General features: G+C 35.6%; 1 protein-coding gene and 1 pseudogene across 1 annotated transcript; one reads left to right on the forward strand and one right to left on the reverse strand.

Moving 5' to 3' along the window:
• Positions 1-6,755, reverse strand: LOC109090357 (glycolipid transfer protein). The gene is made up of 5 exons (XM_019104168.2): positions 6,402-6,755; positions 2,867-2,925; positions 2,639-2,772; positions 1,561-1,711; positions 1-1,412 (listed from the first exon to the last, which is right to left on the reverse strand). The coding sequence occupies exons 1-5, from the start codon at positions 6,502-6,504 to the stop codon at positions 1,230-1,232; spliced, it is 630 nt and encodes a 209-aa protein (XP_018959713.1). The 5' UTR covers positions 6,505-6,755; the 3' UTR covers positions 1-1,229.
• Positions 6,756-10,430: 3,675 nt separating this feature from the next.
• LOC109090351 lies at positions 10,431-14,485 on the forward strand (annotated as a pseudogene).
• The last annotated feature ends 747 nt before the right edge of the window (positions 14,486-15,232 follow it).

A 15,232-nucleotide genomic window follows, 5' to 3' on the forward strand; every position in this document is an offset into this window, starting at 1 on the left:
TAAAGGCCGTCGTGATTTTAATGATATTTTAAAGAGACTACACATAACTATGATCATTGTAAGACACATTGAAATAAAAAATGACAGTGGAAGAGCAAAACAGCACATGAAGGCATCAGTCACAGGGTCATCATTATGCACAGCTTCAGTTTTGAGATATTCTCTCTTTATGACAAAAATAATTCAAATAAATAAGCTTTTATTGATGTCAACTCCACATCTTCAGAATGCATGGTATGTTGTCCTATGAAATGCATTAGTGTTGTTGCATAGCGCTTAACCTGGGACAGAACTGAGATGTGGTTCATCAGTGTTTGCCTACTGACCAAGCAAAAGCAAAGTGAAATAAGTCTGTAATATCATAAAACAAAGCACAAGGCAGCTGGAATAAAGAACAAATCACTTCCGTAAATTAACATTTATTTCTAAAAAGCAGTTAGTTTGAATGAAATTGACCTTTGGGGATGACAAATTAAAGCCTACAAACCAACAATACTCATCCATTACATTACATAAACAAAACATCACACCAATTACATTTATGAAGATTCACAGTCATCCATATAATCTTAAGAAGCCTTGTAGAAATAAATTATTAAAAGACTAATTAGACGTTTTACTATTATATAGTACATAGTGGCTCCATTGTCACTTCTGAGGAAGCCGTTTCTTTATATTTTGTCACATTCAAGTATTTTTTCCTCATAAAATAGAATCCAAAGTAAAAACTAACAGCAGTACAGTCAATGTCAGATATTTGGTTAGAAAAAGTCTGCAGACTTTTGTTTTGGTATAATTTAAAAAGTCAAATTAAAACCCTCATTTGCAGTATATAACACATACAGAACCATTCCATACACATACTTAAAGTGCATGTATCAAGAATCAAACAGAAATGATTAGTAGTTAAAGTTATAAAACACTCACAAACTGCCTTTTTCAAGAACACTACTTTTCTAAAGAAAAGCCAAAGCATTCAAATGGTCAACACGAGCAGAACAAACAAGAACAGACATCCTCCCTTTCAAAACCACCAAAGTCTTCAGCAGCTTGGACCCTAATAGTCCCCCAAGAGAAAACACAAGAGTATACTGCTGGAGATGCAGGATCCAGCAGGAGAGAAGAACGGTCCGATGAGGAGACTGAGGAGGAGTCTGCAGGGAGGCAACAGTGATCCAGTGGGACAGCAGTAGATGAGATCTGTAGTTTGCTCGTTTGTGAATATGAGATCACACAGTGTAGTCCAGCTCTGCATTCTTCTTGGTGTACATTTCATAGATGGCGTCAATAGTAGCTGTGAAGTTTACTAGGAACTGCCGCACTTTGTCCAAGCATTCCTCCTCCTTGACCTCTCGCCCTTTAGAAAGAGCTTTGAGAAAATCTGATCTGTATGGAGCGGCATATAGTGCTGCCTGAAAAAAATGAAGACAGGGCAACCTCAATAAGTTTTTCCAAGCTTTTGCAATCATCAGAAATGTTTACATTTCACTCATTTTACTTTTAGATGACGAAAACTATTTTAACTCACATAAAGACAACTTCTGAATATAAGAAACTTACTTTAAAGAGCTTCTGGACAAACCAGCCATGATACTTCTTCAGTGCCATTTCATACGCTTTGGTGACGTTGACTCTGATGAGGTTAGGGTTGTTTTCATCTTTATCCCCATCCACTAGACTCTGGAGAAGAACCTGGATAAAGCGTAGCCCCCTGACAGAAAGCACAAGGAAAACAGGTTTTAGTTAAAGGGTAAATAAAAATTCACGTTCACAAAAAGATTAGTTTCACAGAATGTTCTGGGTGCTCGTTTTTGCAGAATCAAACTCAATAGGGACAAGATGTTGTCAAGTTCTAAAAATGTCATTGATCTTAAATGTAGTTTGTTACTAAAGGGCAAGTAAATGATATCCGAATTTACTGCTCCTTAAAAGAATAGTTCACCCAAAAGTGAAAATTTGCTGAAAATGCACTCAGCCTCAGGGTTGAGTTTGTCTCTTCAACAGAACAAATTTGGAGAAATTCAGCACTACAGGACTTGCTCAGCAGTGGATCCTTAACAGTGAATGGGTGCCATCAGAATAAGAGTCCAAACAGCTGATAAAAACATCACAATAATCATCAGGACTACAGTCCATCAGTTAATATCTCGCAAAGTAAAGAGCTGTGTTTGTAAGAAAAATTCAAATGTAAGTCAAAAACTGTTTTAGACTATTTAAATGACTTTTTCAATGGAGAAAGCTATGTTTTGAATAGAGCAACGGTTTAAGGCTGAAGTCTAAAAGAAACACACAGCATTTCACTTCACAAGACATTAACTGATGGACTGAAGTCATGTGGGTTACTTGTGGAAGTTTTTATCAGCTGTTTGGACTCTCATTCTGACGGCACCCATTCACTGTAGTGGACTGAGCAACTGATGCAATGCAAAATTTCTCTCAAACTCATCTCCATCATACATGGCCTGAAGGTGAGCACATTTTCAGCAAATTTTCATTTTTACTGAATTATTTCTTTAACAAAGACAGTCACAGGAAGTCTCAAAGTCCATGTTTTCATTATGCGACTTTACATTTTAAAAGCAACTGTTTTTTACTTTCACTTCTCTAAAATCAAAAAACATTCCAGGCCCAGCCTTGCCTTTTCAGCCACATTAGGGCAAGTGTTGCTCCTACTTTTGGCCACTCGGTTCCATGCATCTCCTTCTCTGCTTCCAAAATGTGCTGCAGGGTTTTAAACCTGGTAGGATTGCTGTCATACACAGCCTTGATTTTCTGTGAGAAAAAGCAGAGAGGTGGGTGGAGTTATGATTGTAAAAGGTATACTGTTCAGTGCTTTTCAACCGTGTATGTCACGTGGTGAACTTACAGTGATGTTACCCGCGATATCAGCTTTGATGGGGGAAAAAACAGCAGAGCCGAGGCAATCTAAGAACAGATGAGTAATATTTGAATACATGTGAATATTTTATTAACACTTTTGCACGTATTTGAAAGGTTGCCTGGCAACCTAATGTACACATGAAACGTAGATTATGTTATACACATGTGAGAATGCAACATTCTTTCACACAGCTGCGAGGTCATCCTCTTTTTACATACTAGAATATTTGCAGGAATGTAGCAGACACACGGTAAAAGTACTGCCACTTCTGATCCCTTAGAACTTAGAGTGAACTCTGACATTACCGCCTTAAAAAAGAGCTCTGAATAATTAAGTGTGCTTAGAGAGCATGACAGATTTCTGAAAGCACCCATGCGGTTCATTAAAGTTTCAGTACCACCCATTATCACGCTGCGAGACCCAGTGGATTGCGCATCTGATAATGAAATAAACACCTGTGGAAATGGAAACACACTGAATCACTGATGTTTCCATCTCTCTAACCAATGAATACTGTATATGTCCTGTCAGTTTTTGTATTAGAGTTGGTTTGATTATGATTTACTGTATGTTGTTTGCATGCACACACACACTGCCTAACTCTGTAAACATAACATGCCCTTCAAATTTACTTTGTGTGGTTTACACAGACTGACAGAAGTGTCACGCCTTTTCAAATTGAACAAATTAGATTTTGAGTGCAACTCCTTAAAATGCTATCTTTGATAATTAATATGCAGGTCTAATTAGATTACAAACCTTCTTTAAAACTATTGATGCGTCGATATTAATACTCTGTCTAATACCAGATAAGCGGATGTCTGATTATATTCATGTCATGAGCATTAATAAATGGGCAATAATATAATCCTTTACTTTTTTGCCTAAACAAATTCAAAATAAAACACTGGCAAAAAAAAAGTGTGAAAAAAAAGTGAATTTAGGCATCACAACATTATAATGTGCAATATGAAAAATGGATATTCATTTTGAAATTTGCTAAAGATTATATTTAACAGTGTTATTACATTATCATTTCTAAGGAATAACTTTTAGCGAGTATAAAAATGATGGTAAATGTAATATAAATTTAAAAATAGGAGTAAATGATGAATATGCATAATATCTAATATTGGTCAATATATTAATAAATTAAGAGCGTGTTTACACTTTTGGTTCACTTCTCTTGGTTTTTTGGTCCGGACCTGGTTCGGTTAGTGTTCACACTGCAGTTTTTATTACCAAACCTAAAAATATAAAAAAAAAAAAAAAAGGATGAAGTCACAACCTGATTGGGCAGCTTTTATGATGTTTTGCGAACTGTATGCTTGGCTAAATGCATTTGTTGTATGTGAGTACATATGATGATGTTTTACCGGCTGATAACTCACAAAGTGCTTCTAAAATGTGTAAAGGAGTCAAAACAGCACACTGAGCCTGAGGTTCCGGGACCTGTACCGAACTGTAATGGAGAACAGGACAAGTTTATATTGCTAGTTCATATATCAGTCAAACCGCACAAGAGTTCATCTGGAAGCCTGAAAATGTGGGTCTCTGCCCACTTGTTTGGTTACTCAGATGAACCGTACAAACAGAGCAATTGCACCAAAGTTTGTAACGTCCCATTCAATCAAAATTCCTCAACTTGAAAAGCCTTAGAAAGTGATATATAGTATGTGTTCCTCAAGTGAGAGTTGAATTTCCCAACATAAAAGTGATATGTTCAGCAGTGCAGAGTTCAAACCAGCACAGCCCACTGGAAAGATCTGGGTCATCAGCATTTTGTACTATTAGCAAAAGGAGCATCTCTGGTTACAGATGACTCTAAACATGCACAAAGTCTGCTTACACTCCAGCTTTTTCACTGTGAATGAATGCCTTATAATTACAGAAAACACACACATAGACATTCACCCACATGTCTAACAATGCCAGCCCTCCGTCCTGTTCTTTCTGGTGTTGGTACTCCACACAGGGCTTTTTGTGTTAAAGTGTGAATGCTAAACAAGAGCTGGGAAGCTTAATTGTCTTTCTGTGGGAGTTAGTGACATCCACAACAACCAGTGTCCCCAGTCACCTTATGACATCACACAATCATAAATACGTCTCCAATCACAGCCTGCCATACAAAGTTCATCTACTGAGGTCAAGCACCTGTATCATGCATTTATGTCATTCATAGATCAGTTTAACTATGGGCTCCACCTGGAGATTCTTGTAGAACAAACAGTAGGGTCCAAAAGTCAAAAGTCTTAGATCACCAGTGAAAATGTTTTTTTTTTTTCATATGATTGTTATTTCTAATGAAATGTTTATTAGTAAAATTTAATAAACATAATTTCATAATTTTAATAATTTATTAAAAATAATGATACAAAAATATTTAAGTAAATAACCAAAAAAATTAAAATAATTGTTTTAAATAATATATCATCAGTGGACACCACAAGTTTGCCTTTTGTTCAACAATTTCAAATTTATTAGTGACCTAAAAGAGACCAGAATCAAAAATACGTCATATCCATTTAAGATTTTAAATTTCTTGAAAATCCTTAAATAGTTTTTTTTAAATTAGATTTTAAATCTTGTGTTTTTAATGTGTTTCAAACTTGTTGACCACCACTGTAGTTCTGTATTGTCACTATAAGGTTTATTTTGTTCTTCTTTTATCACATCCAGTTCGTTTTACAACCACGGCAAGAAAATGAGCCTTTTAGTGGCGGCTGGCAAAAGTACAAGAGTACATCAAGAGATAATGTGAATACCTCAGGCTTGGCATTTCAAGTGGCAAATGCATTTTTCATATTAATACCAAATGAGGCTCCGAACAAAGATGTTCTGATGTTCCATTCCACCAATGAATAGAGCAGGGCAACTCAACACCATGCTAATCAATTTTCTCAACTTCCAAAATCGAGGGCAGCAGATTAAATTATGCATGCAATAGGTTTGTGGGCTTCTTTGTGAAAAGAAATTTGAGCCAAAAAAAAGATTAGTCCTCAAAAGCAAACAATGGCTTCTGCTTGACAGCTAGGCTTTGTCAGACTTTACTGACAACTTCTGGAGGACACTGAAGATCTTGATCAGGAGTGGAAAATCTCACCCCTGATCACAGAGCTGGAATATCCCAGAAAATCAGATGACATCAGACTACTGATTTCTGTAACAACATGTTTGCAATTATGTAACTGAATCGGTTTAAAACTCTTCTTCTATAAGCATGCATGCACTGTTACTTTGTTTCACTTTGTTTGCGAATTCAATCATTTTGAAAATGAAATTCTGAAGGGATCTATGAGGGAGGGAACCCAAACTAACAAACACTAGCTTTTGTATCATTTGCATACTGAAATAGATAATAAAATAACTTTTTGACGACTTGAACAAATTAAACTGAACACTGATAACGTTAAAACATTAAAATATTGTCTTAAAGATTATTTGAAAGTCCAGCCGTCTCGTGACAGGAGCACACGCTCAAATCTGAGCTCAAACTGTGAGAGATGACGGAAGAACCTACCGAAGAAAGGAGGAAGGTGAGACACCGCCTCGAGAAACGGCCGGGTTTCCACTTGTTTGTCGGCTGGAAGTTGCCTGAACTGGTGCTCCATTAGAAGAGCCATGATTGCCTAAAGTGGGCGAAAGTTTTTTTGCCTACAACATAAGACGAGGACAACAGAGCGGCAGTGAACACAGAACCCGGAACTACCGCCGGACAGACAGACAGCGTTTACTATTCACTTCTCCTTCTAGCTGGGGGCTGCCCCATGCTCCGCCCATTTATGCAAATATATGCATACTCATAAGGAGGAGCCAATCATATCGCACGGGCCGGGGCCAAAGCTTATAATATATTATTTTATGTGCCCACACTTCACAATGTGTTTTTTGTTACCTTAAAAAATCTAAATCTAAATAATCTGCTTTTTTGTGCTGAAAGTATTTTTTTACCTCCACCATTAAATCAGATTAATCAGATAAAATATTAAAGTTAATTAAATTAAGTTATTAAATTAAATAATTATATAAATTATAATTCAATAATTAACGGAATCTAAAACTACTTTGTCCAGTACACTGAGGAGGATATAGGCCTCTGCTTATTATTCTGTTAATACCAGCGGTCAAATTGTAAAAAATAAATAAATAAAAATTAAGGGGGATGGTGGGGAGGGGGATCCTGTGATTACAAATGATTACAAAATTTGTCTAATTTTTAAACATTTTTATTTTACAAAAAAAAATGCTTTATTAAAGGATCTTTAATAAAAAAAAAAAATTATATAGGTTTATATAATATATAAACTTAAATCTATTTTTTGCTTAATCTGATTTTATGCTGAAATTATTTTTATCACTCCCTCCATTAAATCAGATGAAATATAAGTTAAAAAATAATTAAGGGAAATCTGAAACTACACTGATCATATTATCATGTTATATGCCTCTGCTTATGACTCTGTTATCACATGAAACACATCCACTGAGTTGGATTTGCCGGCTTATGGACCCTTTTTACATTTCTGTGTTTCTCAGAAGCAGAAGTCGTCAAAGTTGGATAAACTTCTAAAGTGGTGACCAGGAGATTACATCAAATGTATATTTTTTTCGTATTCCCATTTCCTCAAATAGCAAAAGAAAAACTCCACTAAGTGTTTTCACACATTTCAAAAAGAGGAAAAAATAGTGAGAGATTGATAATGGCCATCAGAAGAGAGAACGATGAACGAATTTACCATCATTTACACCTTATAAAATGTAATATAAAAATATAATTACACCTTAGATTAACTATTTTTTTGTCATCTGATGCAAAGATACAATGCAATGTATGGTGTTATAAATGTAGCCTACATGAATTTTTTTTTTAATTAAAAAAAGTAAAAAAATTGTGGGATTTACGATGCAGATGACCGCTGAAACACAATCTGTAAAAAGGGGTCCATTTATAATTCTGGTCTATAAAATGCTGATTATTAGTGAAGTAACATGTTGAACAACAAGCTCCCTGTAGATTTTACTTCTCTTATTGAGGTTCAGCTTTAGGCAGATTAAAAGATCTGTTTGACTGACCGTTTTATACACGACTGATCCATCGTGAAATCATCTAAAAGTGTTTCTCTTCAAAGAAAGTTAAGAATTAAAAGTGATGTGAACATGTTGCCTAATTTCACAGTTGCTTCTTGAAGGGAATAAAATAATCAAACCATTGCTGATTATTTATAAGGGGCCTCATTTTGTTAATAATTAAAATGTCCTTTACCCTGTTACTGACATTAGAGGTTTAGGCAGGGAGTCTTTCTGATGACAATTAGACGCGATTATCTGGTCACCATTAAACATTCACATGCAATGTTTAATTCATCCAGGAGTAGGCTTAGCCCACAATGACCCAGAAAGTCATCATGTCATTCTCTCTTTATTAATACTGCCATCAGATTCCCTTCTTTACCTCACACCTCGGCCGACTGCACATTTTTAATCAATATTTAATCTTCTAAAGCAGAGTGTTAGACACTCAGTGTAGATTCTTGATCACGTCTGGAATAGCCCTGAAAATCCTTCTGAATATTACTGAAGGGCCAGCATGTCTGAATTAAGTATTTCTATAACTTCTGATACGTTTTGAAACTTTAACACTATAAAATGTCCAGTGGAGTTGTATAACATGGATGCAAACATATAGTGTCATTCAATTAAGATTAAATCAGCTAGCAGAGTTACATTTTTTTTTTTTTTTTTTTTAAGATTGTAGGCCTAAGTGTATTTTATCCAGTGCTGATTTGGGTTTTGATAGCTATTTATGCACCTTTCTAATTTTGTAAAGGAATCACTCCGACATTCTTATTCTGTGAAGAGCATGCAAAAGAGTTTTACATTTATTTTTCTGACCCGTAAAGAAATGTCTTACATTTAGGCTATAGCCTAGGTTTTAAGATGAACTGGTTTATATAGTAATACTTTGATTTACCACATTTTGTTTACACATCTGCTACTGTATGCTTTGACATCATATTTCTATTTGTTAGCTACAAATTAAAGTAGTGTGGGAATCCACAACTTATCCTCCTTTTACACAATCGCTTAACTCTGTTTGTACCTCACTGCTCGCCGTAGGTAACCAGGAATTACCGCCGTAACCAAGTGGAACGCTTCTCTTGTTTTGTTTTTTCGCGTCCGCTGTCGTTACCGGCTTTCTTCTTAACTACACTTTTGTTTACATATTGATCATTTGAATCAGCAGAGCATCAGAAATCAAACGCCTCAGTGCGCTAAATTCATAGCCGTTATCCAACGCCTAATTTACTTTATTTATCTTCAGCTGCAGCATTAGCGCCTGTCATATGCAATAATCATGCTTTTTGTGAGCTAATATCGACTGCTCAAATGATTGAAGGTCAAGGTCTATCTATAATAAAGGTCCGGTTAGAAATGACGCCTCGGAGCTAAACTGTGCCAACGCAGACTGGTCCATGGCTTTGCCGACGCTCTCAGCGCGCTGTCCGGGTCGAGTGCGGGACCTGGAGAGGCAGCGGTAGAGGTTCTGTTAGATGTGTCGTTTTTGGGTGTTGTTCCTGGAGGTTAGTTTATAACTGAGATCCCACTCCTGCCCACATTATGTGTTAATTATATGTACACTACTGTACCAGTCAAAAGCTTTTGAAAAGTAAGATTTTAAATGTTTTTAAAGAATTCTCTTCTATTCACCAAGCCTGCATTTGTTTGATCCAAAATACAGCAAACGCAGTAATATTGTGAAATATTTTTAAAAGAACCGTTTTCTGTTTGAATATATTTTAAAATGTCATTTATTCCTGTGATCAAATCTAAATTTTCAGCATCATTACTCAGGTTTCATTGTCACGTGATCCTTCAGAAAGCATTCTAATATGCTGATTTGCTGTTCAAGAAACATTATTATTAGTAGTATTATCAATATTTAAAACAGTACATTCTTTGATGAATAGGAAGATCCGAAGATCAGCATTTATCTGAAATAAAAAGCTTTTGTAACATTATACACTATACCATTCAAAGTCAGTTTAATTTTTTAAAATTTATATAAAATTTTTTTTTATTTAGCAAGGATGCTTTAAATTGATCAAAAGTGATGATAAAGACATTTATAATGTTACAAAAGATTTCTATTTCAGATAAATGCTGTTCTTCTGACATTTCTATTCATCGAAGAAACCTGAAAAAAATTCTACTCAGCTGTTTTAAGCATAATAATAATAATAATAATAATAATAATAATAATAAATGTTTTTTTCAGCACCAAATCCGAATATTATAGATGATTTCTGAAGGAGCACGTGACTGGAGTAATAATGCAAAAAATTCAGCTTTGAAATCAAAGGATTAAAATATTTTAAATATATTCAAATAGAAAAGAGTCATTTTAGATAAAAATATTTCAAAATTTTACTGTTTTTGCTTTATTTTGGATCAAATAAACACAGGCTTGGTGCGCAGAAGAGACTTCTTAAAAAAAACATTACAAATCTTATTGTTCAAAAACTTTTGACTGGTAGTGTATATGTATATACATATATAGTTATACTCATATCTCATATATAGAATTATATATTATCTATATAGCCATTATGTAGCTTCACCAGCTAATTACTCTTCAACAGTGATGCTATAGAGCTACCACAAAGTTTAAAGACAAAATTCTAAAGATGGCTGTGTTTCTCAGACGCATAAGTTCTGTGTGAACTGGCTTTTGCATCAGGTGATGCTGAAGATGATATATCTATCACAAAGTTACAAACTTTGTTTCATGGCATTTTAGTATGTCAGCATTTCAGCGGGAGCGAATGAAGGAGGAGAAGCAGCAGAAACTGCAGGAATGCAGGGAGCGTCTGAGGATAATGCTCCAGGAAGAGAGAGACCAGCTGGAGGCCGAGCTCAGAGATGTTCGTCCAGACAGAGCCACACTGACCAGACAGCTGGTGGAAAAAACAGATGCTCTCCGGTCTGCCAGAGAGGAGAGGAGGAAAAATGTACAGTATGAACTCCTGTTATAAAATAATGTTATGGTACACAGTTGAAAGGTTCTGATTGATTGATTTTATTTTTTTTAGCTTGCACAGGAGCTGCTGAGAGAACACGAAGCAGAACAACCCAGAACTGCAGAAAACTTGACATGTAAGTAAGTTATGAGTATTATTAAGAGGCTGTATGTAAGTTTGGGATCAGCAATATTTTTTTTAAAGGAATTAAATATTTTGAATCAGCAAGGATTAATGCCATCATTAGTGCTGGAACATTCACCAAGATTTTTTTTGTTTTTAATCAAGAACCAGACATGACTGTAAGTTAATATGGCATGTGATGTTTCTTCCATGACTGATCTGTAACTCTGAGCTCCAGATTTGGTTCCGAACACACGCAAGCACTTCTGAAGCGTTGTTTAATCTGACATCTCAGTGTCTCAAATGTTTGTGCGCACAGGTGGAGACAGAGTTGCACAAAGATCACGTTGTGAGTCAGTGGCAGGTTCAACAGCAGGAGAGAAAACAGGTCAGACGCTCACAGGAGTAGTTTAATGCCAGTAGTGCCATGTTGACTTCGTTTTAGTTTAACACGGCCAGTGTTCTTTGATGTTATCGCATTGAAATGAAACTCTGTTCTGTAACATTCAGGCTGATGAGAGAACTCAGGAGGAGAAACGGCGTTTGGAGAATGAATATGAGAGGACGAGACGGGAGGCTCTGGAGAGAATGAAAGAAGAAGAGGAGAAGAAGAGAAGACAAGAGGAAAAGAAGCGAGCTGAAGACCTCCGTAAACAGATGGAGGAGCTCAAGCTACGGGAACAGGAAGTATGGAATTACTGTAAAATAGACTTATAATGCACAAACAACAACCGTGTGACAAAAAACAAATGCCATAAAGATCAAGTGTATTTGTTAATGTGTATATTGTTTTTTGTTTTCAAGAAAATTAACCTTTTCAAGGTCTATAGATGCAACACATGTAAGGCTTGCATTTAATTTCTTTCTTTTCCCAGGCTGAGCGTCTTAAGCAGGAACAGGAAGCTCTAATGGGAGCTTGAGAAGCTGGAGGATGAGAGGAAGAGGATGGAGGAAAGCAGGAGGAAAACTGAATTTGGGTAAAATATTAGTAGTTAACTAAAACCAGCTATTAAAAATGTATGTTAATTTAATTAAATCTGAACTACAGTATAAATAATAGATGATAAACAATTAAATGAAAATTATATGTCGCTGAATTAAAAAGTACAAAAATAATTAACTGAAATAAAAAAATGACAAAAGCACAACAAAATGACTAAAAATTTAACTAAAATGAAAATTAAAACTTAATTTAATTAGTTAACTATAAAAGTTAATTTCAAATGTGAATAAAAATACAATAGTATGTAAATAATACTAAATTGTTCTGCAGTAGTCTAAAGCCACTGTTCTCTGCCTCCGCAGGCATTTCCTGACGCGTCAATACCGTGCTCAGCTGAAAAGGAGAGCACAGCAGGTGCAGGAGGAACTGGTGGGTTATCACGAAAACTGAAGGTTTACCCTAAAGCTGAATAGAATCTGTCCTGACTGAGTGACTGCAATAGCTTTCCTGTCCACCAGGAGGCAGACCGCCAGATCCTGGCAGCACTGCTGGAGGGAGACGTGGAGGAGCAGAGACTGGAGAAAGCCAGGAGAGAGAGAGCTGTCACTGACGCCGCCTGGATGAAGAGCGTCATAGAGGAGCAGCTCCAGCTGGAGAGGGAGAGGGAGGCAGAGTTTGATATTTTATATCGGTGAGTACAGTCAGCATGTTTGTTAAGAACTTAAAATGCGTTTGGAACTGGAAGTCAGTTTCATGCTCTGTTTTTGTTTGCGGCCTGCAGGGAGGAAGCTCAGCGTGTTTGGGAGAAGAGAGAGGCAGAGTGGGAGAAGGAGAGGAGAGCCAGAGAGAGACTGATGCGGGAGGTGAAGATCACCAGCCCCCTTCAACAGTGCTCTATACTTATACTTCCAGTGAATCATTTCATGAAGTTTTGCATTTTTAAAAAAGGGGTCATATAATGAGTAATTCAGTTTTCCTTCATCTTTTGAGATATAAGTGGTATAGATATAGTAACTTTGAGAAATATTGTGCCCAGACTCATTCTGCCGAGTCAGACAGACGCATACATTAATATATGACTTTCAAACCCTCAGATAGGAAGTAAGGGCTAAATACCATTTCATATGCATGAAGGTCACAACAGCATTAAAAAGAAAATCTGAGAAGTCTAAGAAAGAGTGTGGAAAATCAAAAACTGTCATAATATACACATTACCCTTCAAAATTCAGTATAAAGTCTCCTATGTTCATTAAGGCTGCATTTATTTGATAAAAAATACAGTAATATTGTGAAATATTATTACAATTTAAAATAGCTATATTTATATTTTTCTGAGTTTTAAAATGCAATGTATTACTGTGATTGCAAAGCAAAATTTTCATCGGCCATAAATAAAGGTGATAAACGTGAAAAAGAAACATTTCTTATTATTATCAGTGTTCAAAACAGTTGTGCATAATATTTTTGTGGAAACTATACTTTTTATTTCAGAATTTTGATAAATAGAAAGTTTGAAAGAACAGCATTTATTTGAAATATGTATCTTCTGACACTTGTGTAATCATCGTGTAATTAATACTGTGTATATTTTTAAGAAATGTAGTTAAATAGCTGACAGTTAAGAGCGCGTTTGGATGCTTTAATGCTGTATTTTTAATTAATGTTTGCTAGGTCCTGACAGGACGTCAGCAGCAGCTGGAGGAACGAATGAAGGAGAACAGGCTGGCGAGGGAGGAGTCTCTGCAGAGGAGAGAAGAGCTCATCCAGCAGCTGGAGCGAGAGAGACTCACCCAACGGCAGGAGAGGGAGCAGCAGGAGGGAGCCCGCACCGCTCGCATGCAGGAGATCAGTGCACAGGTCTGTACAGGGGAACACTAGTAGATTTACTTGGGTTATAAAGTATGGCTTTTAGATGTCTTCAATTGATGTTTTTGTCCAACAGGTGGAGCAGAGGCGCAGGGAACAGTGGGAGGAGCAGCAACGACAAGCGCAAGAAGAACTACAAGAGAGGTAGGAGCTTAGACAGCAGGAGGAGGAGCTTCATCATGAGACAGAGAGAATGATTCGACAGGGCTACAAAGAGAGAGTGAGTGAAGATTCAAGTGTTAATGAGGACATAGTGTTAATATATGAAATTAGATTTTAAGTGCTTTGTAATATAATAACTGATCTATTTTTCATTGTGGCAGATTCACAGCAGACCCCGGTCAGCATGGACATGAGACCGCTTCACTGGAAGAGTCTTTGTGCCACATCCCCTTTTCAGTTTTTCATTCAGAATCGGGGATATCTATGGCCATGTTGATCTTGGCCACTTTGTGTTTAAATGTGAACCAGGTTCCCCCTCAGAGGTGCTTTATATATATAAATTATATATATTATATATATATAATATATTTAAATTTCCTTTGCACTAGTGCTGAGGTTTGCATGTAGGTCTGGTTTTATATGTTGACTGATTTGTATAGATGAATTTCAATAATGACGCATTTTTTAATAAAGAAAATGTTCCATTGTCTGCTGCATTTATTTAGAATTAAGAAATTTAAACTGGACAGCAATGTGTGCAAGCAGTAATATAAATATGAAAAAAGGAACACCCAGTCACCAATACAAGAAAGAGATGCGATGAGTAGATTTCTATTATAATTAACTCTGACTATAGTGAGATTTTTTTTAAGTATGTTTACATTTGTGTTCTTGACTGACACATTGCTTTGGAGTTTAAAAACATTTTAGTGTTTAACAGTTAGTGCGTATCAGTTTTAAGATTAAAAATGCCAGTAGGTGTGCTAATTATATCATAGTTAAAGGAATAGTGCACCTAAAAAAAAAAATTACTCACCCTCAGGCCATCTAATATATATATATATATATATATATATATATATATATATATATATATATATATAATACACACACATATATATATATACATATATACAGTACAGGTCAAAAGTTTGGAAACATTACTATTTTTAATGTTTTTGAAAGAAGTCTCTTCTGCTCAACAAGTCTGCATTTATTTGATCAAAAATACAGAAAAAACAGTAATATTGTGAAATATTATTACAACTTAAAATAATAGTTTTCTATTTGAATATACTTAATATACTTTAAAAAAATAATTTATTCCTGTGATGCAAAGCTGAATTTTCAGCATCATTACTCCAGCCTTCAGTGTCACATGTAACATCCAGTCTATCACATGATCATTTAGAAATCATTCTAATATTCTGATTTTTATTATGAGTGTTGGAAACAGT

Source organism: Cyprinus carpio, chromosome B5, assembly GCF_018340385.1.
Source record: "Cyprinus carpio isolate SPL01 chromosome B5, ASM1834038v1, whole genome shotgun sequence".
NCBI classification, from domain to species: domain Eukaryota; kingdom Metazoa; phylum Chordata; class Actinopteri; order Cypriniformes; family Cyprinidae; genus Cyprinus; species Cyprinus carpio.

Excerpts from the sequence above, each read along its gene's own strand:
- LOC109090357 (XM_019104168.2), bottom strand. The coding sequence starts at position 6,504 with ATGGCTCTTCTAATGGAGCACCAGTTCAGGCAACTTCCAGCCGACAAA. Across the intron at positions 2,926-6,401 it reads TCACCTTCCTCCTTTCTTCG|ATTGCCTCGGCTCTGCTGTT; the intron begins GTAGGTTCTTCC and ends ATCTGTTCTTAG. Across the intron at positions 1,712-2,638 it reads GCCCTAATGTGGCTGAAAAG|GGGGCTACGCTTTATCCAGG; the intron begins GCAAGGCTGGGC and ends GCTTTCTGTCAG.